The following is a 25,733-nucleotide window of genomic DNA, read 5'->3' as shown; positions in this document are numbered from 1 at the left end:
AGCCACTCAAGTTCCTCTAACACTTAAGTGGTCAAACCATGTCTTTATGGACCTGGGTTTGTGCACATGGCACAGTCATGCTGGAATTCAAAATAGCATTCCTGAAACTGTTGCTGCAAAGTTGGAGGTTCACAGTTGTCTAAAATGTCTTTGTGTTCTTCAGTATTAACAGTACTCTTTACTGGTACCAAGGGGCCTAGCCCAAACCCTGACAAACACCCCAGACCATTATCCCTCCTCCACTAAACTTTACAGTAGAGCAGTCTGAAACTTAGCATTCTCCTGGTATCTGCCACAGACATATTCTTCCATCAGATGATTCATCACTTCAAATATATTTCCACTGCTCCAAAGTCTGCTATTGGCATGTTTTGTACCACTCCATCTGAAGTTTGGTATTGCCTATAGTGATCTTATTTTTGTGAGCAGTTCCTCAGCCATGGAAACCCATTTCATGGAACTCTGCTTCCTAAGGCATTTTTAAACTCTGTTGTGAGTGATGCACAAGATAGGTGATTTTTTTTGCATACTTTTCGCTTCAGCACTCAACAGCCCTGCTCTGTGAATTTGTGTGGTCTACTACTTTTTGGCTCAGCTGTCATCCCTTCTAAATGCACCCTCTTCAAAATAGTAGCACTTTCAGTTGACCAGGACAGATCTAGCAGAGCAGAAAATTAATGTACTGACTGGTGGCATTTTATAACTAACCATATTTAAAGCTGCTGATTTCTTCATTGCCACCCCTTCTACTGGAAATGTTTTTAAGTAGAGATTAAATGACTATATGCTTGATTTTAAGCATCTGTTAACAGTATGTTCAGCTGAAACGCCTGCATTCAGTAATTTGGAGGATTTTCCAAATGTTTGTGACCCTATAGTGTATGCTGGTAGGTAAAAGATAACCCCAAAATCAATGTCTGAATTTCAAGGCTATTGTTAAATATCATACTAGTGCCTTGTCCTGGGTTTGTCCCAGCCTTGCACACAATGACTTCTAACATTGGGTCCTGCTGCCTGCAACCTGGACCTGGGAAAGGGGGTTAAGAAAATGGGTGAATGGATGGATATTAGAATTATGAGAGATTAGAAATTAGTTACACAATGGTAACCTTTCAGTATCAGTGTGCTAAAATTTTGAAAAACGTAGGTGACTACTGCAAGTGATTGCATTAGAAGGTCTCATGCTCTCAGAAGTTTTAAACGTTATTGAACATGTGCTTAACTCATTTTTTAACTTAAGCAAAAAAATTGCCTAATAATAAACTAACAGGCTTATGTTGTATAACATTTGATGATCCCTATTAAAAGCCTCATCATTATTGTTTTGATACAATACTTTTCAAAGTATTTTATGCTTTGTGCTTGTAATGATAGTATGTTTAGGAGGATTTTCCCGAACCGAACAAACTACAACTCACTACACCAGCATAAGTCAGGACATTAAAAAGAGCTTCTGAACTTCCTCTATTTTGTCTCACAGTGGGTAACATTACTACCTCACAGTCCATGTATCCCGGTTTGATTCCTGGCTGGATTATTTTAGTACAGCTTCTGCCTGTATACTCCATATTTAAGTTTGTTATGTATTTGGGGAGCCCTGGGTTAACAACGACCACCACCAGTACTTTTAGCCAACAGGCGGAAATTGGGCTACTGTTGGCTGAAGAAGAAGGAGAAGAAGAGGGGGGAGAGGAGGAGGAAAGTAAAGAGAGTGGAACTGAGGGTAGGAACTTTGAATATTGGCAGTATGACTAGTAAGGGGAGAGAGTTAGCAGATATGATGGAGAGAAGGAAAGTTGATATATTGTCCATGCAAGAGACTAAATGAAAGGGGAGTAAGGCCAGGTGGATCAAAGGTGGATTCAAATTGTTCTGTCATGGTGTGGATGGGAGGTGAAGTGGGGTCAGAGTTATTCTGAAGGAACAGTAGGTCAGGAGTGTTTTGGAGGTGAAAAGAGTGTCAGGCAGAGTAATGATTATGAAGCTGGAAATTGGAGGTGTGATGATGAATGTTGTTAGTGCTTATGCATCGCAAGTTGAGTGTCCAAGGGACAGAAAGTGGTGAATGAAGCGGATTTCAATGGGCATGTTGGTGAAGGGAACAGTGGAGATGAGGAGGTGATGGGTAGGTATGGTGTCAAGGAGAGGAATGAAGAAGGTCAGAGGATAGTGGATTTTGCCAAAAGGATGGACATTGCTGTGGTGAATACATATTTTAAGAAGAGGGAGGAACATAGGGTGACGTACAAGAGTGGAGAAAGATGCACACAGGTAGATAACATCCTACGCAGAAGAGTTGATCTGAAAGAGACTGAAGACTGCAAAGTGGTGGCAGGGGAAAGTGTAGTTAAGCAGCATAGGATGGTGGTCTGTAGGATGACGGAGATCAAGAAGAGGAAGAGTGAGGGCAGAGCCAAGGATCAAATGGTTAAAGTTGAAAAAGGAAGACTGCAAGGTTGACAGGCACTGGGTGGCAGTGAAGAGTTCCAAGACAGCTGGGAAACTACAGCAGATGTAGTAAGGGTGACAGCAAGAAGGATGCTTGGCATGACATCTTCAAAGAGGAAGGAGGAAAAGGAAACCTGGTGGTGGAATGTGGAAATACAGGAGATCATACAGAGGAAGAGGATGGCAAAGAAGAAGTGGGACAGTCAGAGAGATGCAGAAAGTAGACAAGAGTACAAGAAGATAAGGCACAAGGTGAAGAAAGAGGTGGTAAAGGCTAAAGAAAAGGCATATGGTGAGTTGTATGAGAGGTTGGACACAAAGGAGGGAGAAAAGGACCTGTCCTGATTGGCCAGACAGAGCGACCAAGCTAGGAAAAATGTGCAGCAGGTTGGGGTGATAAAAGGATAAAGATGGAAACGTACTCATAAGCAAGGAGAATGTTTTGAGCAGATAGAAAGAGTACTTTGAGAGGCTGACGAATGAAGACAACAAGACAGAGAAGAGGTTGGATGATGTGGAGATAGTAAATCAGGAAGTGTAAAGGATTACCAAAGAGGAAGTAAGGACAGCTATGAAGAGGATGAAAAATGGAAAAGCTGTTGGTCCAGATGGCATACCTGTGGAAGCATGGAGGTGTATAGGAGAGATGGCAGTGGATTTTTTAACCAGATTGTTTACTGGAATCTTGGAAAGTGAGAGGATGCCTAAGGAGTGAAGAAGAAGTGTACTGGTGCCAATATTTAATAATAAGGGGGATATGCAGGACTGTAGTAATTTTAGGGGGATAAAATTGATGAGCCACAGCATGAAGTTATAGGAAAGAGTAGTGGAAGCTAGTTTAAGAAGTGAGGTGATGATTAGTGAGCAGCAGTATGGTTTCATGCCAAGAAAGAGGACCACAGATGTGATGTTTGCTCTGAGGATGTTGATCGAGAAGTATAGAGAAGGCCAGAAGGAGTTGCATTGCGTATTTGTGGACCTGGACAAAGCATATGACAGGGTGCCTAGAGAGGAGTTGTGGTATTGTATGAGGAAGTTGGGAGTGGCAGAGAAGTATGTAAGAGTTGTACAGGATATGTACAGGGGAAGTGTGACTGTGGTGAGGTAAATAGGAGTGACGGATGCATTCAAGGTGGAGGTGGGATTACATCAGGGATCGGCTCTGTGCCCTTTCTTATTTGCAATGGTGATGGACAGATTGACAGACGAGATTAGCAGGAGTCCCCATGGGCTATGATGTTTCCTGATGACATTGTGATCTGTAGTGAAAGTAGGGAGCAGGTTAAGGAGACACTGGAGAGGTGGAGATATGCTCTAGAGAAGAGACGAATGAAGGTCATTTGGAACAAGACAGAATACATGTGTGTAAATGAGAGGGAGGTCAGTGGAATGGTGAGGATGCAAGGAGTACAGATGGCGAAGGTGGATGAGTTTAAATACTTGGGATCAACAGTACAGAGTAATGAGGATTGTGGAAGAGAGGTGACATAGAGAGTGCAGGCAGGATGGAATGGGTGGAGAAGAGTCAGGAGTAATTTGTGACAGACGGGTATCAGCAAGAGTGAAAGGGAAGGTCTACAGGACGGTAGTGAGACCAACTATGTTATATGGGTTGGAGACGGTGGAACTGACCAGAAAGCAGGAGACAGAGCTGGAGGTGGCAGAGTTAAAGATGCTAAGATTTGCATTGGGTGTGACGAGGAAGGATAGGATTAGAAATGTGTACATTAGAGGGTCAACTCAAGTTGGACGGTTGAGAGACAAAGTCAGAGTGGCGAGATTGCGTTGGTTTGGACATGTGCAAATGAGAGATGCTGAGTATATTGGGAGAAGGATGCTAAGGATAGAGCTGCCAGGGAAGAGGAAAAGAGGAAGGCCTAAGTGAAGGTTTATGGATGTGGTGAGAGAGGACATGCAGGTGATGGGTGTAACAGAACAAGATGCAGAGGACAGAAACATATGGAAGAAGATGATCCGCCATGGCAACCCCTAACGGGAGCAGACAAAAGAAGAAGAAGAAGATGTATTTGGAGACTTTCAGTTAGTCTAACGTCTTTGATTGTGTCTTGCATTGGATAAACTGTTGCATACTTGTTATGTGCTTGTTGCTTGTGAAATAGTTCTCCAAGCTCCCTGTAACTATGAATAATGATACAGTATGTGTACACTTTTTATCAACTGTAAATGAAAACTTGAATGATTAAAAATTTAAACTAACAGCTGTAAAAATTGTTTCCAGACATTTTTAGGCTAATTTGTGCATCTTTGCCTCTCTACATTTACAATTAAATTTACATTTATTTTCTTGGTAGACGCTTTTATCTTTATATATCATACAGTACACTACCGTGGCTGTTCGTTTGTCTGTCCAGGATTTTAAATCAATTGTAGCTCGCAAACCGTTTGACTTATTGACCTGAAATTTGTTACACATATACTACATGACATCTACTATCCACTTTTGAGGTGATGCTTGATCTCCAAGGTTATTCCTCTTTTTATTTTTATTTTATTTTATTGTAGAATCAACTCTTGGCAGTGGCACATGCATATGGGTGCCGTTCTCATCACTACCACCTACACCGTGACTTCTCCTACCTCTTCATATCTTAAATCATTCTTGAGGCAGATTGAAGACTTAAGTGCCAGCTTAAGTGAAAAATTAAAGAAAATGTACTAAGTAATTGCAACACAAACACTGACTTAATCAGTTTTACCACGAAAAGATGAAGACGAAAGAAGAGTAGAAGCAGGCCGCAAGGGTGGAGTAAAGAAGAGCTGCTCATGAAGCAGCAAGAGCATCAACCTCTGAGCAAATGAATGCTAAACGTACAAAGAAAGAGTATGAAAACTATGAATGCTGAAGTCAAGTGAATTCACTGCACGCTATCGTGTAGTGCGCCTTTACTGGTCTTAAATGATTTACAAAAGAGGTAAACATAATCAAGTAAATTTGGCTAGGATCTGTTTGTTCAGTAAGTGCAGTAGGACAGGTAACAAAAGATGATTGCCACAAGTGAAAAAATGTTTCCCAGCAGACCTGAGTGAGCGAGAAGGAGTATAGGACTTCACCAGTTTCTTCATATAGTCAGGTGCTGACCCACCTGATAGACAAGCATCAAGGATTTGAACTCTCTATTACTTGTAGTTTTGCTATTAAATTTAATGTTCTGACGTTTGGGCAAATTTCATCAACATTTCAAATAATACTTCCAAAGTGTTATATATTTTAATTTTCAGAACACACTTAGCCACAATAATATACAAAGAATAAGTGGTTCAGGAATTTATTCTGCTTCTAAGTTGCTCCAAAATTACAAAAAATTGTAAACAGTAATTCTCAACATGTACAAGCATTTTCTATAAACACATACTAGACACCATACTATAGACATTTGTAGCAGAACTTTTCGATTACTGAAGTGTGTTCCTTTAGGCTTTGAGTACATGAATATACTGTAGAAAGATATGTCAAGAAAGCTGTAATTTTATAAAATTTAAAAAAAAAAGAAAAGAAAATTTCTGACATGGCAGTCACAGTCACAGTGAGACATTATTCAGGTTGTTTACTGTGGGTATAAGGGAGCCCCAGTAACATTTCTTTACATACTTTTGGTGAAGAATTCGTTGTCTGAAAGTAATCAGTGTTAGTGTGTCAGAGAGTGGATGTGCAGCACTCTTCATAATGGCACTCAGTTTTGTTATAATTATCTTCTTTGCTACTATCTCCAGGGGGTCTAAAGTGTTTCCCATAACTGTGCCCGTCCTTTTAATTACCTTGTTAATTCGGTGGGCCTCTCTTGTAGTGATTTTACCAGTGCAGCAGAGCACAGCATAGAAAATTGCAAGAACTGTAGAAGATGTGAAGGATACCACTTCTCGTATTAAAGGAATGAAGTCTTACCTAAGGAAGAAGAGCCAGCTCTGCAATTTCTTATATAGTTTCTATGTGTTTAAACACCAGTCCAACTTGCCATTGATGTGAGTCCACAAGTACTTGCACCGCCCCTACATTCACTTCCTGCATAGTGATTGGACACAGCGTAGGTTTGGTGTGGCAAAAGTCAATAACTAGTTATTTAGCTATGCTGTTGTTAAGGTGGAGACAATACTCTTTGCAACAAGAAACACAATTCTCCACCTGACTGCAATGCTCTATCTAATATTCCATAAGTGCAGAATCATCTGAGAATTTCTGCAAGTGACATGACATAGTGTTATACTTGTAGTCAAAGGTGTACATAGTGAACAGAAAATGAGTCAGGACAGTTCCTTTTGGTGCTCCAGTGTTGCTTACATCTGTATCAGAAACACAGTGCTCGTGTCTCACAAATTTCAGTCTGCCTTACAGAGATTTTGCATCCTTCCCTCCAATCTTTGTCCAATAGGCACACTGCAGTGAGTCCCAATGGTCTACCACAAGAGGACTCATATAGTCCAGGACCAGTCTCTCAAAAGTCTTCATAATGTGAAATAAGTGCCATCAGTCTGTAGTCATTAGGTGAAGAGGTGCATACCTTCTTTGGAACAATACGCTATAAGCTCAGTATCAAAATATTATTTGTCTTATGATGAATTGTTTTATTTACCACTGTGGACGTGGCCCGGACACAGACAGGCAGACATGTTCTTTTTCCACAACCACACGTTTATTTACAAATATCCTATTTACAAAGTCCACAAGTGCACACAAACCCCCCAAAGTCCTGACCACACAACGCCTTTCTTTGGGCCGCCTCCACACACTCCTCTGCTTCGTCCTGCTTCCACCCGACTCCAGCGTCGAATGGAGGGAGGCGGCCCCTTTTATCCACACCCAGATGTGCCCCAGGTGCTCCCCGGCAATCACCTGCCAACACGCCCCAGTGTGGCGGAAGTGCCGGCTGTACTCCCGGAAGCTCTCCGGGTGTCCCTTCTTCTCTTCCCCCCAGCACATCCTGGTGTGGCGGAAGTGCTGAGGTCCAGGGTTCCCAAGGCATCGGGGTGCCCCCTGGCGGTGACCACGGGCCCCTACAGGGTTGGGCTTCCAAGCCCTCTAACCGTGGCCCCCAAAGCAACCAGAGTGGGCGTAGACCCTCTTTCGGTCCTTCAGGGCGTCCTGGCTGGGTCGTCGCCCCTGGCATCCCTGACACCACATAGGGGAGAAGAGAACCATTCATCTACTTTTGCATTCAATGTAGAAAAATAATATTCGCAAGATAAATAAATTCAAAATTAAAAAATATCATAGCCTTTTACTGTGATCTGCATAACCTCAGTATTAAATTAGTGTTTGTGTTATGACAGATTTATTTTATTCGTCACATCATGAATACAGCATCATTACAGCTTTGCACATTCTCCTGTTCATTTCACTTTTGCATGTTCTGGTAGAAAGTGGGGCAATGCAAACTGACTAGAATCTTGGAAACAGCCATAGCATCGTACATCTTCCTTTGAATTCAACGTAGAAAAGTGAATAGCTTTTCACTATGCGCTGATTACACGTTATAAGTTAAGTATGAAAATGCTTGTGTTGTTTTTGAATGTACATCAGTTTTAGTGAGTTACTCTTTGTTTTCAAATGTGATCAGCATGTGTGTGAAAAACAGAGGAGAATGGCAAGCCTTTTTATTTTGCCTTGGTTGAAAAAAAAACACCTCAAAAGTACAATACAATACAATGCAATACAATTTATTTTTGTATAGCCCAAAATCACACAAGAAGTGCCGCAATGGGCTTTAACAGGCCCTACCTCTTAACAGCCCCCCAGCCTTGACTCTCTAAGAAGACAAGGAAATTCCCAAAAAAATAACATTGTAGGGAAAAAATGGAAGAAACCTTGAGAAAGGCAGTTCAAAGAGAGAACCCTTTCCAGGTAGGTTGGGCGTCCAGTGGGTGTCAAAAAAAGGCAATATAATACTATACAATACACAGAATAGAACAAATCGTCAATACAGTATAAAAATAAAAATTTTAGAAGTACGTAGCAGAATTTAACAGTAGATGATATCACATAATATGATTTGTATTTGTTTATAGTCCTGGAGACCTCATCAATCAAGCTTCCTCCCCAATTTGGCCATTCCATGGCTGGAACAGTACTGAGCCAGCCAATCCGATGAAAGGACCCCTCTTTCTCACGATTCCTGCGATCCTCCATCAGGGATGACTTTACCTTAGGCAGGCAAAACAACTTGGCAGGTGGGCCAAGTCACCAACTGCCACATTTGATTACCGAGAAGAGAAACAGAATAGGTGAGGGTTAGTATCCAATTATAACTATCATGTTACTTATGTTTTAGTGCTAATGACTAACAACAGAGATGCAGTATGTACAGTTAATCAGCAGCTCTAGTCAGGATATGCTAAACTAAATTAGTGAGTCTTCAGCTGGGATTTAAAAGCTGAAACTGAAGGGACTTCTCTTATAGTATCAGGCAGACCATTCCACAGTTTAGGGGCCCTGTAACTAAAAGCTCGACCTCCCACTGTTATTTTATTATTCCTTGGAATCATAAGCCGACCGGCATCTTGAGATTTTAATGTGCACTCTGGTTTGTAAGTCAGGATAAGTTCAGACAAGTAAGCCGGACCTTGGCCATTTAATGCTTTTTATGCTAAAAGGAAGATTTTGAAATCTGCCTTAAACTTAACCGGGAGCCAGTGTAAGGATTTAAGAACTGGAGTTATGTGTTCATATTTTCTTGTTCTTGTAATGATTCTTGCAGCAGCATTTTGGATTAACTGGAGGCTGTATAAAGAACAGTTTGAACATCAAGTGAACACCACATTGCAGTAGTCAATCCTACTAGAAATAAATACAGTACATGAATTAATTTCTCAGAATCCTGTTTATTTAGAAAGCACCTTAATTTCCTAACATTTTTAAGGTGGAAGAAACATGATTTGGACAATTTTGTAATATGCGCTTTAAATGACATGCTAGAGTCAAAGATAACTCCCAGATTGCGGGCTGATTCAGTGAAATTAATGGCGATTCCAACTGAGTTAAATGATGACAAAATTCTGCTGTGATTAGCGTCATTCCCTCCAACAATTAAAATCTCTGTTTTATCTGTATTTAAAGAAAAGTAGTTCTCATCCATCCACTCCTTTAATTCAATAACACAGTTAATTAAAGACAACATTGGAGAAACTTCATTTGATCTAAATGAAAGGTATAACTGGGTGTCATCTGCATACGAGTGAAAATTAACTTTATGTTTCCTAATGAGAGAACCCAGTGGAAGCATGTAAAGTGAAAACAGTAGAGGTCCCAGTACTGAACCCTGCGAGATACCATATTAAATTTCTGTGTTGTCACAAAACTGAGACATACTCGAAGAAGTTTTGGGGCAGCCACCCGTATATTTTGGTATCCTGGCTGCAAAAATCGTTTCTTTTACCAACAACAGCACTGATGTGCATACAAACGAGTCCAAGACAAGACTGAGGGTAAGGGGAAAAAGGGCAGGCTTTTAAAGGGGAAGACAGGAAGTGAGGTCATTGGAATCGGGCACGTGTTCGTCACTCATTGGATCAGGCCCGGACGTGACATCAGGGGGGCCGGCGTCTGTTGGTTCTGTCTCCATTGGTTCTGTCCCGGAAGTGATGTCACGAGAGCCAGGTGGAGTCTCCCAGGGATGGTCTACAGGGAAGTGAGAAAAAGAATCAGTGCACTCTGCCACAGCCCGGCCTGTCTCAGAACTGCCATCACTCAAGCCCTTTAGCTGCCTCCCATGCGCACGTGTGTGACAAGGCCCCCCCCTTAGCCCAGACCCGTCGGGTCGGGCGACCCTAACCGAGAGGTCGTGAACCCGAGAAAGAGCATCAGCGTTGGCATGGAGAGCACCCCGACGATGAACGAGCGAAAACTTGTACGGCTGCAGGTCAAGAAACCACCGGGTGACCCGGGGATTCACTCCTTGTGCAGGGCCATCCACTGTAGAGGCGCATGGTCCGTGACAAGAGTGAACTCCCGGCCCAACAGGTAGTACCTCAGCTGAGTAATCGCCCATTTAATCGCCAAAGCCTCTCTCTCCACCGCTGCATACCTGGTTTCCCGGTCCAACAGTTTCCGGCTTAGGAACATGATGGGGTGTTCCACACCATCGACGCTTTGGCTCAGCACGGCGCCCAGGCCTGTGTCCGAAGCGTCCGTCTGGAGGATAAAAGGCAAAGAGAAGTTAGGTGCCATCAAAATAGGTGCGGACGTAAGGGCCTGTTTCAAGTCACTAAATGCAGTGCCTGTGTTCTCAGTCCATACCACAATGTTCGGGCCCTCTTCTTTGTTAAATCAGTCAAGGGCGCCGCTCTCCTCAGAAGCGGGTACAAACCGGCGGTAGTACCCGGCTAATCCGAGAAAGGCTTGGACCTGCCGCTTGGTTCACGGACGGGCCATTTCAAAATGGCATCAACTTTGGAGCACTGTGGCCTCACGGTACCCCGACCCACCAGGTAGCCTAAATATTTGGCTTCACTTAACCCAAAGAAGCATTTCTTGGGATTAATCCGGAGCCCGGCCTCACCAAGTGTCCATAATACCGCTTGGACATGCTGTAGGTGTTCTGTCCACGTGCTGGAATAGATGACCACGTCATCCAGGTAGGCAGCACTGTATGAGTTATGTGGCTGGAGCACTTTGTCCACCAGACGCTGGAAGGTTGCTGGCACCCCGTGTAACCCAAATGGAAGGACACGATACTGCCAGTGTCCGCTAGGGGTACTAAACGCGTTTTTCCTTGGTGTCCGTTAAAGGAACCTGCCAGTACCCTTTGTCATGTCAAGTGTGGTCAAGAATTGAGCCTGTCCCAGCCTCTCGAGGAGGTCGTCCACTCGAGGCATAGGATAAGCATCGAATTGGGAGACTTGATTAAGCCGACGGAAGTCATTGCAAAACCTCCAACTCCCGTCAGGCTTACCGACGAGCACAATTGGGCTGGACCAGGGACTATAACTTTCCTCAATCACACCTAGCTCCAGCATGCGCTTGATCTCAAGCTCCACTTCAGCCCTTTTTGCCTCGGGAAGACGATACGGGCGTTCTCGGACAACAACCCGGGCTCTGTCACAATGTTGTGCTCAACCAGAGAGGTCCTTCCAGGGGTTCACTGACTACCTCCCGGACGGTCCGGATAACTGTTTCCAGCTCCTGCCGCTGTCTGGGACTTAAGTCCGCACGAAATTAAGGCGTGTGTGTGAGCGAAGAGTGAGCGGGGCTGGCCGGAGGAGGGATCGGGGTCCCTGTCCTTCCACGGTTTCAGCAAGTTCACATGATAAACCCGCTCCTTTGGCCGACGATTGGGTTGACTCACCAAATAGTCTACCAGCCCCTTCCTCTCCTTAACTTCGTAGGGGCCTTGCCAATGGGCAAGCAGCTTAGAGTGGGAGGTAGGCACTAGGACCATGACCCGATCTCCCGGGTGGAACTCCCGAAGAGACATGCCGCGTTGTAATAACGGGCCTGTGCTGCTTGTGCTTCTTCCATGTGACTTTTAAGGAGAGGCCGAATCTTTCCCAATCTATCGCGTAACTGCGCGATATACTCTAATATATTTGTAGAGGGAAGAGCCTCTTCTTCCCACCCTTCTTTTAGAATGTCTAATATGCCCCGAGGTTGTCGCCCATACAGTAATTCAAAAGGGGAGAACCCGTGGAGGCTTGTGGGACTTCCCGATAAGCAAAAAGGACGAGGGGGAGGAGCTGATCCCAGTTCCTTCCATCCTCGCTGACCACCTTACGTAGCATTTGCTTGAGAGTCTGATTAAACCTCTCTACTAACCCGTCGGTTTGAGGATGATACACCGCGGTCTTTAAATGCTTTATTTTCAGCAACTTGGCAGTCTCCTTGAACGTCTCCGAGGTGAAAGGTGTCCCCTGGTCTGTCAAGACTTCCTTGGGAACACCCACGCGAAAAGACCCTAGTAATTCCCGTGCGATAGCTTTGGATGTAGCTGAGCGCAACGGAACAGCTTTGGGGTATCGTGTAGCGTAATCCACGAGGACTAAAATGTACTTGTGTCCTCGGGCTGAGGGCTCTAGGGGTCCAACCAAATCGACCCCGATTCTTTGGAAGGGAACATCAATCAGGGTATAGGGACAAGAGGAGCACGGTCCCTCCTGGGAATTTGTCGCAGTTGACACTCCGGGCAGGAAGCGCAAAAGCGACGAACCTCCTCATTGACTCCCGGCCAGTAGAAACGGAGCTTGATCCGCTCCAGAGTTTTTTCGGTGCCCAAGTGGCCACCTAGGAGGTGGGCGTGTGCTAGCTCGCAGACCTGCCGCGGAAGGTACGCTGAACTAGCAGCAGCTTTCTCTCCTGCCCATCATGCATTGCTACACGTAAAGAAGGTCGTTGTCTAATACAAAGTAAGGGCCCTGTGGTATAGACTGATCAGTGCGCTGGCCATTTACAAGGACCACTGCATTTTTGCAAATTTCAGGAGTCGTCATTCCATTGCTCCCTTCTGAAAGAAGCCGGCGTCTCTTTAAATTGAAACCGCAATACAGAGAGAGGGTCAGCGTCGACCTCAAGGGGCGTGGCCTCCTCCCGTTCCGTCTCGGCTTCAGTGGATGACGTACCAGCACGCGACGGCCCGAGGTTAACCACGTCACTCAGGTGAAGCCGCTTCGTCTCTCTCTGCCGGCTGATTACACGGCGTGGAGGCAACTTGAGACGGCTCGTGCCAGCCTATAACAAGGCTCAAAGTATTCCCGGGAGTGGTATGTGTCTCACCGCTTTTAATTTCAGGCCAGTTCCCCAGTATCACCGGGTGTGGAGGATCAGGAAGGATTGCCACAGTTAATTTCCGAACCGATCCCCCGTAACTGATGACACACGTGGCAGCCTTGTACCAGCGGATTTCCCCGTGTACACAGGTTATACCGACCTTATAATTTAACCACTGTCGCGGTAGCACAAAACGGCGAGCAACAATGGTAGTGTTGCTGCCGGTGTCTAACAGAGCAGACGTTTGGTACCCGTTGATGACCACCATGCCTGTGTGTGGAACCGCCAACGGGTTTATCAGAGCACACCAACCCCTCTTCCCCCTCCACCTGCATTCCGCCTCATTCCCAAGCGGTTTGAGCGCCCGCGACCCCGGGGACGCCGGCACAAGCTCTGGGTTGTACAGGGGGGGGCTAGGTGTTGGGACATACCCCGGTTGAGTTCGGCTAGAGGATGGTTCAGCTCCCCCAGATTGCGAGGCCGTCCTTTGTTTCTCCACGAGCTCTATGAGCTCTGCCATGTTTATAAATTCCCTACTCCAGACCGGCTGGGTGAAACCACGGGGTAGTGTGTCCAGAAGCAGGTAGCAAGCCACCTGCTCTATGACTTGGGAGGGCTTAAGTTTCTGTGGCCGCAGCCACTGCCCTACTTTTACCCATAGGGACCAGGCTTGCTGTGGGGTTGGCGCTCTGGGTCAAACCTCCAGTTTTTCAGGTTACTCACCTGCCAGTCTGGGGCACCCCTAGGTGGAAATCGGGGCTCTGGCTTCACAGGGAGGCAGGCACTCTCCTCCGAGAGAGCACAAAGAGCCCTCTTCGCCTCCCCCTTCCGAAGCAGCCCACGTCTGTGAGCCCCTCCCGAACACTCCCTGGCCTGTCTAGATTGCCTATATGAGCATGCCGGGAGCAGAGCCTGTACCGGGCCACTCCGAAACACGGGCCACCCTCCCTGCCTGAAAACTCGGCCCCGGTACGATCCCACCTGGATGTGTTGCAGGTCCTGTCCTCTTCTCTTCCAGGACTTCTCCATCCTGCCGACTACGCCAATGTCACAAAACTGAGACATACTCGAAGAAGTTTTGGGGCAGCCACCCGTATATTTTGGTATCCTGGCTGCAAAAATCGTTTCTTTTACCAACAACATCACTCAAGCCCTTTAGCTGCCTCCCATGCGCACGTGTGTGACAGTGTATAATGATGGAGTACTGTCAGAACATTTCTGTACATATTGGAATCGATAAATTAGAACTAAATCAAGCGAGCACGGTGCCTGTAAACCCAACATCATTTTCTAGCCTGTGCAGTAAAATAAATTAACTGGAATTTCTCAAATAAATTGTAATGCGTAAAGTGTGACTGAAGCTGATTGGCGACTACTTTTTCTAGTATTTTAGAGGGTAAATTTGAAATAGGCCTATAATTATTTAGTATGTGTGGGTCTAGGTCTGACTTTTTAAGTAATGGTTTGATGACTGACACTTTTAGTGCTTCAGGTACTGTGCCATGCAATAATGAACTATTGATAATGTTTAGAATAGGCGCTGCAAGAACATCCATTGCACTTTTTACTTGTTTTCTTGGCACTGGATCTAGGGAACAAGTAGTGGACTTGATTTTAGAAATTAAAGTGAAGAGTTCCTGCTCAGTTACAGAATTAAAATTACTAAAGTGCTGAATGCAATGTGAGACAAGGCCTGCTAAGCTAGTATTTGGTTTGTACTGTGATGTTGAAATCTAGGATCTTATATTTTTAATTTTCTCATTGAAGAAGTTCATAAAGTCTGTACTGCTAATATCTGTTGGTATTTTGCACTGTAGATCAGAATTTCCATTTGTTAATTTAGCCACTGTTCTAAACAGTACCCGAAGATTTTTATTATTGCTATCTATTATTGTAGAATAGTATTCTGAGCGAGCTTTAAAGAGAGCATTTTTATATTTATTAACACTCTCTGTCCGTGCAATATGAAAGACATGTAGTTTTGTTGTTCTCCATCTGCGCTCCTGTTTTCGACACTCTAATTTAAGAGCTCGAGTGTTTTCATTAAACCAGATAGAGTTTCTATGTGCTTTGATCACTTTTGTTTTAAGTGGAGCCACTGTGTCCAGAGCATCTCTCAAGGTCTCATTGATCTAAATTGTTTTCCACGTTTACATTTGATGTTAACTGATCTAAATAGTTTTCCACAATTACACTCAACTTACTCAAAGTATCTACAAATTTTGAAGCAGAATTACAATCTAGATGTCGCACTTTCTTTGTTTTAATCTGTGACTGTGTTGGCAAGGGCAGGACTAAATCAAATGTAATTAAGTAGTGATCGGAAATAACTTAATTTAATGGATTATTATTTAAAATTTGAATTTCAATTTTGTACGTTATAAATAATTTTTTGTGTGGTTATGATTATGAGTTGGACCTTTGACAATCTGACAAAATCCAACTGAACTTAACAAATAAGTAAAACATTTGCTAAAAGTGTCAGTTTCCACATCAATGTGTACAATAAAATCCCCCATCAGTATTATGTGATCATAATTTATAGCCAAATCAGATAGAAGGTTGCTTAATTCAGTCATGAACAATGAATATGGCGCTGGTGGTCTGTAGACTAGCACTATAATTGTGTTGGAATCTGTTTTAATATTAAAAATGAGTGCCTCAAAGGATGTAAAGGTGCCTAGATTTTTAGATGTGATTTGCATTTTGTTACAATGAATTATTCCAAGGCCTCCTCCTCAACCAAAATCTCTAGATCTCTAGAACGAGTATCTATCTGGTGACGCCTCAGCTAGGGGAACAGTGTCACATTTACTAAGCCAGGTTTCAGTGAGAAGACACAGATCAGATTTTGTACTTAATATACAGTAATCCCTCCTCGATCGCGGGGGTTGCGTTCCAGAACCCCCCGCAATAGATGAAAATCTGCGAAGTAGAAACCATATGTTTGTATGGTTATTTTTATATATTTTAAGCCCTTATAAACTCTCCCACACTGTTAACATTATTAGAGCCCTCTAGACATGAAATAACACCCTTTAGTCAAAAGTTTAAACTGTGCTCCATGACAACACAGAGATGACAGTTCTTTCTCACAATTAAAAGAATGCAAATATATCTTCTCTTCAAAGGAGTGCGCGCATCAGGAGCAGAGAATTTCAGGGAGAGAGAGAGAGAGCGCTCGCTAAGAAAAGCAAACAATCAAAAAAATCAATACGTGCTTTTGTGCTTTTAAGTATGCCGAAGCACCGCGATAATGCGGCATTTTTTAGAGGAGTGTCCGTATCTTCTAAGCAAACAGCCTCTATGCAAACAGCCCCTCTGCTCACACCCCCTCCGTCAGGCGCAGAGAACGTCAGAGAGAGAGAGAGCGCGAGATTAAAGCAAACAATCAAAAAATCAATGCGTGCTTTTGGGTTTTTAAGTGTGCCGAAGCACCGCGATAAAGCAACATTTTTTAGAGGAGCGTCCGTATCCTCTAGGCAAACAGCCTCTGTGCAAACAGCCCCTCTGCTCACACCCCCTCCGTCAGGCAGAGAGTGAGAGAGACATAGAAAAGCAAACAATCAAGCACTGCGCGGGAAGCATATCTTATATCATTGAGGAGTTTTAGTTAATATGTAATACATGCTCTGATTGGGTAGCTTCTAAGCCATCCGCAAATAGCGTCCCTTGTATGAAATCAACTGGGCAAGCAAACTGAGGAAGCATGTACCATAGATTAAAAGACCCATTGTCCGCAGAAATCCGCGAACCAGCGAAAAATCCGTAATATGTTTAGATGCTTACATTTAAAATCCGCGATAGAGTGAATCCGCGAAAGTCGAAGCACGATATAGCGAGGGATTACTGTAATATCATTTACCAAAACAGCTTTACTGCCAAGAGAGCGAATGTTCAATAAGCAGCATTTAAAACTGCATGCTCCTTCCTGAACTGGTGATATATTTTTTGTTTTAATTTGAAGTAAATTTCTATTACAGATGCCCCTGGTGGAGGGTCTGGTTTTATCCGTTTGTCTAATTTTACATCTTATTTTTTGGTTATCAATTAATTTAAGGTTTGTATCAAGACTAAATTTACTGGATGCCCTACAACAGGGATTATGGGTAACAGCTTGAGGATAGTATTTTAATGTATTTTATTTTTATTTTTATTTATTTATTTATTTTTCATTTTTATTACTATTTAATTTAATATTGTTTCTTTGTATTAGTATACTGCTGCTGGATTATATGAATTTCCCTTTGGGATTAATAAAGTATCTATCTATCTATCTATCTATCTATCTATCTATCTATCTATCTATCTATCTATCTATCTATCTATCTATCTATCTATCTAGTAACAGGTGGGATAAATAACAGCCTGTGATTTAAGATCACATGACTGCTGCCTGAAGCTGTTATACAGAAGTATTTGTGAAATTAATTCTTTCAAAAATATAGTACTCAGCACACACATATATTTCTATATATTTTTCTATATTACAAAAGGGAGAGGATGGAAGTTTTGCCCAATTCACCTAATTATAAAAATCATATATTTTTTAAAGTGGACTCTCTAAGTTTTAATGTTTGTGTCTTTAACTTATTTCTGTCATGAAGCAGCATTGAGTTATTAATGAAAGTAGGAGGCAAAATGACTCTAAACTTGTTCAGCATCTCCAGAGGGTTAATATTTATTAGAAATATGATATAAAAACTTTTTTTTATAATTATGTGTTGTTGGTAAAGGACGATACTGGATGAGTCCATAGAATTGTTGGGGTGATTCCATTTAAGCTGATGTCGGTAATAATAAAGAGAACAGGTGCACAATGCCGCAAATAGGACATTATTAAGCAATAGTAACCTTAGGAGTACATCCAGTTGTGATAGGAGGGTCTGCTCGGTACTGTGGATAAGAAAAGAGACAGTAACATTAATGACAGCTCCTTCTCTTGACCCAGAATGTTATTACATACATCTGATGAGCCCGGAAGGTGATTCTTTGACTCTTATATGTAATATAGCTCCTCCTTTATTTCAACCCCCAAGGGAGTGTTAGCATTTGCGTGGAGAGATTCACATGTTGAATTTGTAGTGTTGGAGAATGAAATAGCACCGGGTGACCAAGAAGTTAGTGTGCCAGCACAACCACTGGTGGGGGCATGTATTCGGTCTCTGAGGTAAACTCCTACCCCAGGATGTAGTACCTGTGTTGGGAAATCCCTCATTTGATAGCGAGGGCCTCCCATTCAATTTCTGCATAGCTCATTTCCTGGTGCAGCAGTTTCTGGCAGGTACATTACAGAGTGTTCAGTTCCATTTACAACCTATCTTAGCATGATTCCAAGACCAGGGTACAGGATGTTGGTCTGGAAGAGGAAGGGATTAGAAAAGTTAGGGGAGATTGGCACAGCAACTGTCATTAGGGCTGTTTTTAAGTCACAGAATGAGGCCTCCATTTTTGGGGACCATGTCACTGTATTAGGTGCCTAGTACTTTAACTAGGTTAAAGACAAGACCTTCTCGGAAAACTTGGGTACGAACCTTATAAAGCTTGTACTTGCTTTTTTGTCAGCTGCCAGTCCCAAGGAAGTTCACTGGAGCCCCATGCAGCCTAAAGTATAGGACGCAGTACTACCAGTGGTCACTGGGGGTACTAAATGCAGTCTTTTACTTTACTGCGTCGATCAGGGGAATCTGCCAATAGGTTTTGCAGTCAAATACTGGGTGCTGCCTAAGCATTCAAGGAAGTCAAGGTATCAGAATGGGAGACTTGGTTAAGCCAACAGAAGTTGTTGCAGAAATGCAAACTGCTACTGGGTTTATAGACCAGAAAGATAGATCTGGACCAGGACTGTGGCTTTACATAATAACTCCTAGGTCTAGCATGCACTGTGTTTTCGAGCTGAACCCCTGCTTTCTTAGCTTCTTGGAGCTAATTTATAGATGTTCCATTTGACTATGGCTCCTGTTTGGGAAATAATTTCATGTGCAATCAATATTATTTGGCCTGACTTTAGGTCAAAACCCCCCATCGTGAAGACAATTGTGGCTCCCAGTTCCTTCTTCTTGGCAGAGTTTTCTGCTGTGGCCAGTTCAGGTCCCAATGAAATGCCTCCCACTGCCCCACAAGGGGCAGGTTCAGTTGATGTCATTGGGCATTTTCTTGGTTCTGTAGATGAGAAAAGAGATTATATTAGCGACAGCGACCTTTCTAGTCCCACAGTGGTATTACACACCTCTGATGAGCACAAAAGGTGATCCTCTGACATGCATATGTGACAGTGTCTGACTAGCGTGCAGATCTAAAATGACTGATCAGTAAAAAGAAAACAACAATATTAATGGTTTATAAAAGCTCACAAATGACACACCTTCAAAATATAAGCTACTTGCATTTGGAAAATCAAGTAACCAGATTTTCAATACTTTGCCTTGGGAAACACTTTTTTCCATTACGTTTTGAAGACATTCTCCTAACTGAAGTTGTAATTGCTCTGAGTAATTGTGTTTCAATGTTTTTTATGAATAAATAGTTCTTTTCAATTCTGTCTTTCTCTGATTGATATGAAATTGAAAGCCAGTGGGGGCTCATTTTGACAAGTTTAAAAATAAACAGCTGTTTACAGTAAAATATGCTCTTCAATTCAATAAAAGTATTTCTAGTTAAATTTAATAAAATAAGACCATTACAGTGCCCTCCACTATTATTGGCATCCCTTGTTAAAATTAGTAAGAAGGGTTAGAAAAAAATCACTGTTTGCTGAAGAACCGTCATCTTGAACTGATAAAATGAAAAGCATCTGACTTTTAATTGAAACGTGTATATGAAACACTGTATATTCTTGCCATACACATTTGGTTTGCATTTTATATTTGTTTAGATGCATATTGATAAAGATGAAACAACTGGTAGTACACTTTCATATTCTATTGTAATATTACACTTAAGGTGACTATTATACACTCACCTAAAGGATTATTAGGAACACCTGTTCAATTTCTCATTAATGCAATTATCTAATCAACCAATCACATGACAGTTGCTTCAATGCGTTTAGGGGTGTGGTCCTGGTCAAGACATTCTCCTGAACTCCAAACTGAATGTCAGAATGGGAAAGAAAGGTGATTTAAGCAATTTTGAGCGTGCCATGGTTGTTGGTGCCAGACGGGCCGGTCTGAGTATTTCACAATCTGCTCAGTTACTGGGATTTTCACACACAACCATTTCTAGGGTTTACAAAGAATGGTGTGAAAAGGGAAAAACATCCAGTATCCGGCAGTCCTGTGGGCAAAAATGCCTTGTTGATGCTAGATGTCAGAGGAGAATGGGCCAACTGATTCAAGCTGATAGAAGAGCAACTTTGATTGAAATAACCACTCGTTACAACCGAGGTATGCAGCAAAGCATTTGTGAAGCCACAACACGCACAACCTTGAGGCAGATGGGCTACAACAGCAGAAGACCCCACCGGGTACCACTCATCTCAACTACTAATAGGAAAAAGAGGCTACAATTTGCACGAGCTCACCAAAATTGGACAGTTGAAGACTGGAAAAATGTTGCCTGGTCTGATGAGTCTCTATTTCTGTTGAGACATTCAAATGGTAGAGTCAGAATGTGGCGTAAACAGAATGAGAACATGGATCCATCATGCCTTGTTACCACTGTGCAGGCTGGTGGTGGTGGTGTAATGGTGTGGGGGATGTTTTCTTGGCACACTTTAGGCCCCTTAGTGCCAATTGGGCATTGTTTAAATGCCACGGGCTACCTGAGCATTGTTTCTGACCATGTCCATCCCTTCATGACCACCATGTACCCATCCTCTGATGGCTACTTCCAGCAGGATAATGCACCATGTCACTAAGCTCGAATCATTTCAAATTGGTTTCTTGAACATGACAATGAGTTCACTGTACTAAAATGGCCCCCACAGTCACCAGATCTCAACCCAATAGAGCATCTTTGGGATTTGGTGGAGGGAGCTTGTGCCCTGGACGTGCATCCCACAAATCTCCATCAACTGCAAGATGCTATCCTATCAATATGGGCCAACATTTCTAAAGAATGCTTTCAGCACCTTGTTGAATCAATGCCACGTAGAATTAAAGCAGTTCTGAAGGCGAAAGGGGGTCAAACACCGTATTAGTATGGTGTTCCTAATAATCCTTTAGGTGAGTGTATTTTCTGGTGTAAAAAGTGCGTGACTTACATGTAATGATTTCTATGAATAGCTGGTATTTATAATAGTGAAAATGAGTTCTCACTTCAAGATAGGAATCATGACAAATATAATTCTATCAGTTTGGCCTGGTGGCACAGTGGTAGCTCTGCAGCCTTTCAGTAAGTAGACAGGGGCTCATTAGTTGAATTGGCAGTCCTAAATTGACCCAATGTATGTGAAGTGTGTTCACCCCGCAAAGGACTGATCCCTTGTTCCCTATGATAGCTGGGATAGGCTCCAGCAAAACTCTGTGACACTGTTCAGGACTAAGCAGGTTTGAAAATGATTGACTGACAATTCTTTTAGTGGAATATTTGTAATAAACAAAACAAATTATTTGGAAATAAATCTTTGACTTAATCAGTTTCATCTTTCTGTAATGCTAAAGTATAATACATTTATGTGCAACTCTGTTTTGCCTTTTCAGTTCGGTTGCTTCTTTATTCAATTCTTTAAACACAGAATACATTATGTCCTTAAGTAGCAAGATGTAGGTTTAGTAGGATATTCATAAATATAAACGGTATATACTGAAAGGTAATTCACTAACTTTGTTTTGATTGACAACATCTAAAACCTTAGTATGCAAAAATAAGAAACAATTTTTTTTTTTAAATTCACTTATTTTGTCCTAGTCATGTGCATTTTAGAAAGGCCTATTTTGTTAATAACGTTGAACCTAACATTTCATGTACCTATACTTCAGTAAACTTTAACTTGTGTTTTAACAATTAAAGAAAGAAGGCACCATTGCACAGTGGTTCCATTGCTGCATTTCAGGTACAACATCCATACAGTTAGGTTAATTGGTGACCTGAATTTCAACATTAATTACTCATACAAATGTGGTCTGACATTCAATTAAATTGCAATAATAGATAAACACAATCTGCTTAAACTAATCAAGCACAATTTTATTTTTTCTTGTCAGTACTGAATATTTTATTTAAAAATTCACAGTCCAGACCTGAATAAATATATGAAGCATTGTATTTAGTAACTTCTAGAACTTCCATTAGTAGAAATACAGTTCACCAAAAGTTTATTGTAGTTTCTGATCTGTCTTGTACTGAATTTTAGATTATTCCTCCTTAAAAAAAATGTTTCAGTTCAATGATTTTCCATTGGATTCCTTGTGCGAACAACTCTCTTTAGGTCATTTCACAGCATCTAAATTGATCTGAGGTCTGGATTCTGACTTGGCCATTCCAGAACACCTTCTGTTTAAACCATTGTTGATTTACTCCTGGGTTTCAGATTATTGTTTTTGGCATCTGTTCAGGTGATGAACTGCTAGCCTGGCATTCTCATGTAAAATTTCTTGATACAGTTTTCATTCCACTGTTCCCTCTATGATAGTAAGCTGTCCATGCCACGAGAGAGCAGACCAGCCCCAGACCATGATGCTCCCTCCAGTGTGCTTCATGGCTAGGAGCGTTTATGGTATTATTGTGCAGTGCCTATTTTTCATGCAAGTATCATTGTCCCAGAGGTGTTCTAAAACATCCAGATGGTCCTTTGTCATCTTAAAACATGCAACAAGGGTTCTTATGGAGAGTAGGCCTACTGTTATTCTTCTTTGAATACCATTTTTGTTCAGATTTGTTCTTATAGTTAATAAATAAACAGAGACTTTAGTAAGCTCCCGAGTTTTCTGCAGGTCCTTTGCTCTTATTCTTTATTTAGCAACAGCACTAAAATCTGTCCATGTGTAGTCAAATTGTCTTACAGTGGGTTGATGGATACCCAGGACTTTGGAGATGCTTTTATAGTCTTTTCTCGTTTTCTGCATCTCTACAATGCAGTATTTCTTTTATTGTCTACTGATATTTCATTGATTGGGGTATGGTTCACATGAACAGATAATTCTTGAGAAGAGCAGACTTTGTCAGTAAGCAAAACTTTGTTTGCCTTTTTATAGGCTGCGCACCTCCGACCTACATCCCCAGTCTCATCTCATTGACTGGGTTATCTAACTGCAATTAGCTTTTGGAGAGGTCATTAGACTAGAGGTTTGCATACTTTTATAATCTGGATCATTATTGTTTAAATAATAAAAGCAGTATTAATGAAAAGAAGTACAATTGTATCTGTATTATCAGTTGAAGCAGATTGTGTTTTTCTATTACTGTGATGTAACTGAAGATCAGATTATATTTCTAAGAGTAATTAATAAAAAAATCAACAATTTCCAAAGGATTCACAGACTTTTTTTTGCTATTGTATATTATCTATCACTGTGATCATGCTAAATTGCTTTGTTATGCTATTTTTACGCTTTTAAGTTTTACAACCTGATGTTAAGATATGTAAACAGCATTATGTGAAGAAATGATTACATTGATTTTTTTTCTCTTTCTAATATTTTGTTATTGCTTTCTTTTTGTATTTTATTAATTTTATTTTTGCTGTTTTTTTGCTTTTTTCACTTTGATTTGCTTTTGATATTTGTTCCTTTAACAAAAAGAGGGGAATGAAGCAGAACCTCAAAATGATGATGCAGGTAGGAAAGCTATGCTTGTGTTTGATCAGCTCTTTTTGTTACTTGAAATTTCTGCTGTGTGCTATTCCCCATTTGTTAAACAAGAAATTTTCTGTTTAAGTGAAAGAATATTATGGTTTTCAATGGTGCATGAAATAAGCTACTCCAGATTACTGATTCAATTATGACTTTGTGCTTTATCTAATATAGTGTTTTTAAATAAATTTTAGTAAGTAGCAGGTTGATATCTGTACTACGGTACCTCTCACACAGTCAAAACAAAGAACCATTTACAGACTTCTTTCTGTAAAGTGGTGCTGTAGTTCTTCATCAGATGCTTTCTTTCTATTCCATTCAGTACAATGTGAAAGTGAGTAAAACTGCAATTTTTGGAATAATTGCTGTAGATACAGGTATGTTAATAGGACTAAAAAGTAAACATCATTTACCATGTCTTAATGTAGAATGTAATAAATTAGCCAAAGAGTACAGTGGTTGAGTAGGTAGTTCTTTTTTATTTTATTGATTTTAATTAGAAACAGATAACATTCCATACTGTCAAATCAAATTTAACAAATCAAAGCAAAATTCATCCCCTACCCAAGAGAAAGAGAGAGGAACCAGAAACCAAAGCTGCTCTATAAAAGGAGCAAGAAAAGAAGGTCCTTTTCCCCGAAATGGAAGCTTATTCTAAAATGTTATTGATTAGATCTTGCCAAATTTTAAAAATGTTTTGAACAGATCCTCTAATTGGGCATTTGACTTTTTTCAATTTCAAGTTATATATAACATCAGTGACTGGGAGGATTCGGGTGGGATTCTTCCAGTTGAGCAAGATAAGTCTACATGGTAGTTGTGTAGTAAAGGAAATTACAGTTTGTTTGTCCTTCTCAACTTTAAGGCCGTCTGGGACTACATCAAACACAGCTGTTAATGGATTAGGAATGATTGTGTCACCAAGGCTGTCTGATAGGCATCCAAAGATTTTTGTCCAAAATATTTTTAAATTGGAGCACTCCCAAAACATGTGGCCCAGTGAGGCTGGAGCTAGATTGCAGCGTTCACAGGTTGAATCTTGCCCTGAAATCATTGTGGACAATTTTTAATGAGATAAATGCTCTTGATAAAAGAATTTAAGTTGAATGACTGAATGCTTTGCACATATGGAGCTTGTGTGTATTCTGTGCATGGCTACCTTCCACTCCTTTTCTGAAATATTAAGTGAGAGATTCTTTCCCAAATGTACTCTGGGGTCTTTGCAAGGAAGAGACTTTAAAATATTTTTATAAATTGTAGAGATGCTGAGTCTTCAAGACTGATCAATAATTCTTCTTTAATTGATCTAGGTGGAAGGTGAAAATAATTGGGCAGGTTCTTCTGAGCAAGGTTTCTACCTTGAAAGAAGTGGAGGAATTGTGTTGATAAGAAGTTGTATTTGAAGTGTAATTGTTCAAAGGATGCAAAGACATTATCTATGTACAAGTCTCTTAAGTGTTTTAATTCTAGACATTTTCCAGACATTGAATAGTGTATATGTTTGAGAGGGTGGAAAAAGGTGGTTGTTGTATAGCGGTGCAATAGGTAAAAGCTTTTCTGTCTTAAAGTGCTTCCTACATTGGTTCCATATTCTATGAGAATGAAGGGTAATTGAATTTTTAGTGTAATGACAGTAGTTCGTATTAACTGGGGCACAGAGCAGGGAATATAAAGAAGTACTGCATGATTTTATTTCTATTGCAGACCAGGCTTGTGGATATTCATCAATTTGTGTCAATATCCAGGTCTTTATAGCTTGTATATTTGCCTCCCATTAATAAAATTGAAAGTTGAGTAGTGCCATGCCACTTTCTGCTTTAGGCTGTTATAGAGTCACCTTT

General features: G+C 41.5%; 1 protein-coding gene across 49 annotated transcripts in view; it reads left to right on the top strand.

The window, feature by feature from the left end:
• Positions 1 to 25,733, top strand: part of rims2a (regulating synaptic membrane exocytosis 2a) — a 1,270,129-nt gene that overhangs the window by 999,454 nt on the left and 244,942 nt on the right. For 27 of the 49 annotated variants that reach the window (XM_039736790.1, XM_039736792.1, XM_039736793.1 and 24 more), the window contains one exon: positions 23,842 to 23,877. The exons of the other annotated variants lie outside the window; for them this stretch is intronic. In XM_039736790.1, coding sequence (XP_039592724.1) covers positions 23,842 to 23,877 — 36 coding nt within the window. The remainder of the gene's footprint in view (positions 1 to 23,841; positions 23,878 to 25,733) is intronic. 49 annotated transcript variants of the gene reach the window in all.

Source organism: Polypterus senegalus, chromosome 15 (genome assembly GCF_016835505.1).
Source record: "Polypterus senegalus isolate Bchr_013 chromosome 15, ASM1683550v1, whole genome shotgun sequence".
NCBI lineage: Eukaryota > Metazoa > Chordata > Cladistia > Polypteriformes > Polypteridae > Polypterus > Polypterus senegalus.
The sequence above is the reverse complement of the archived record's forward strand: the minus strand, read 5'-3'. Positions and strand labels throughout refer to the sequence as shown.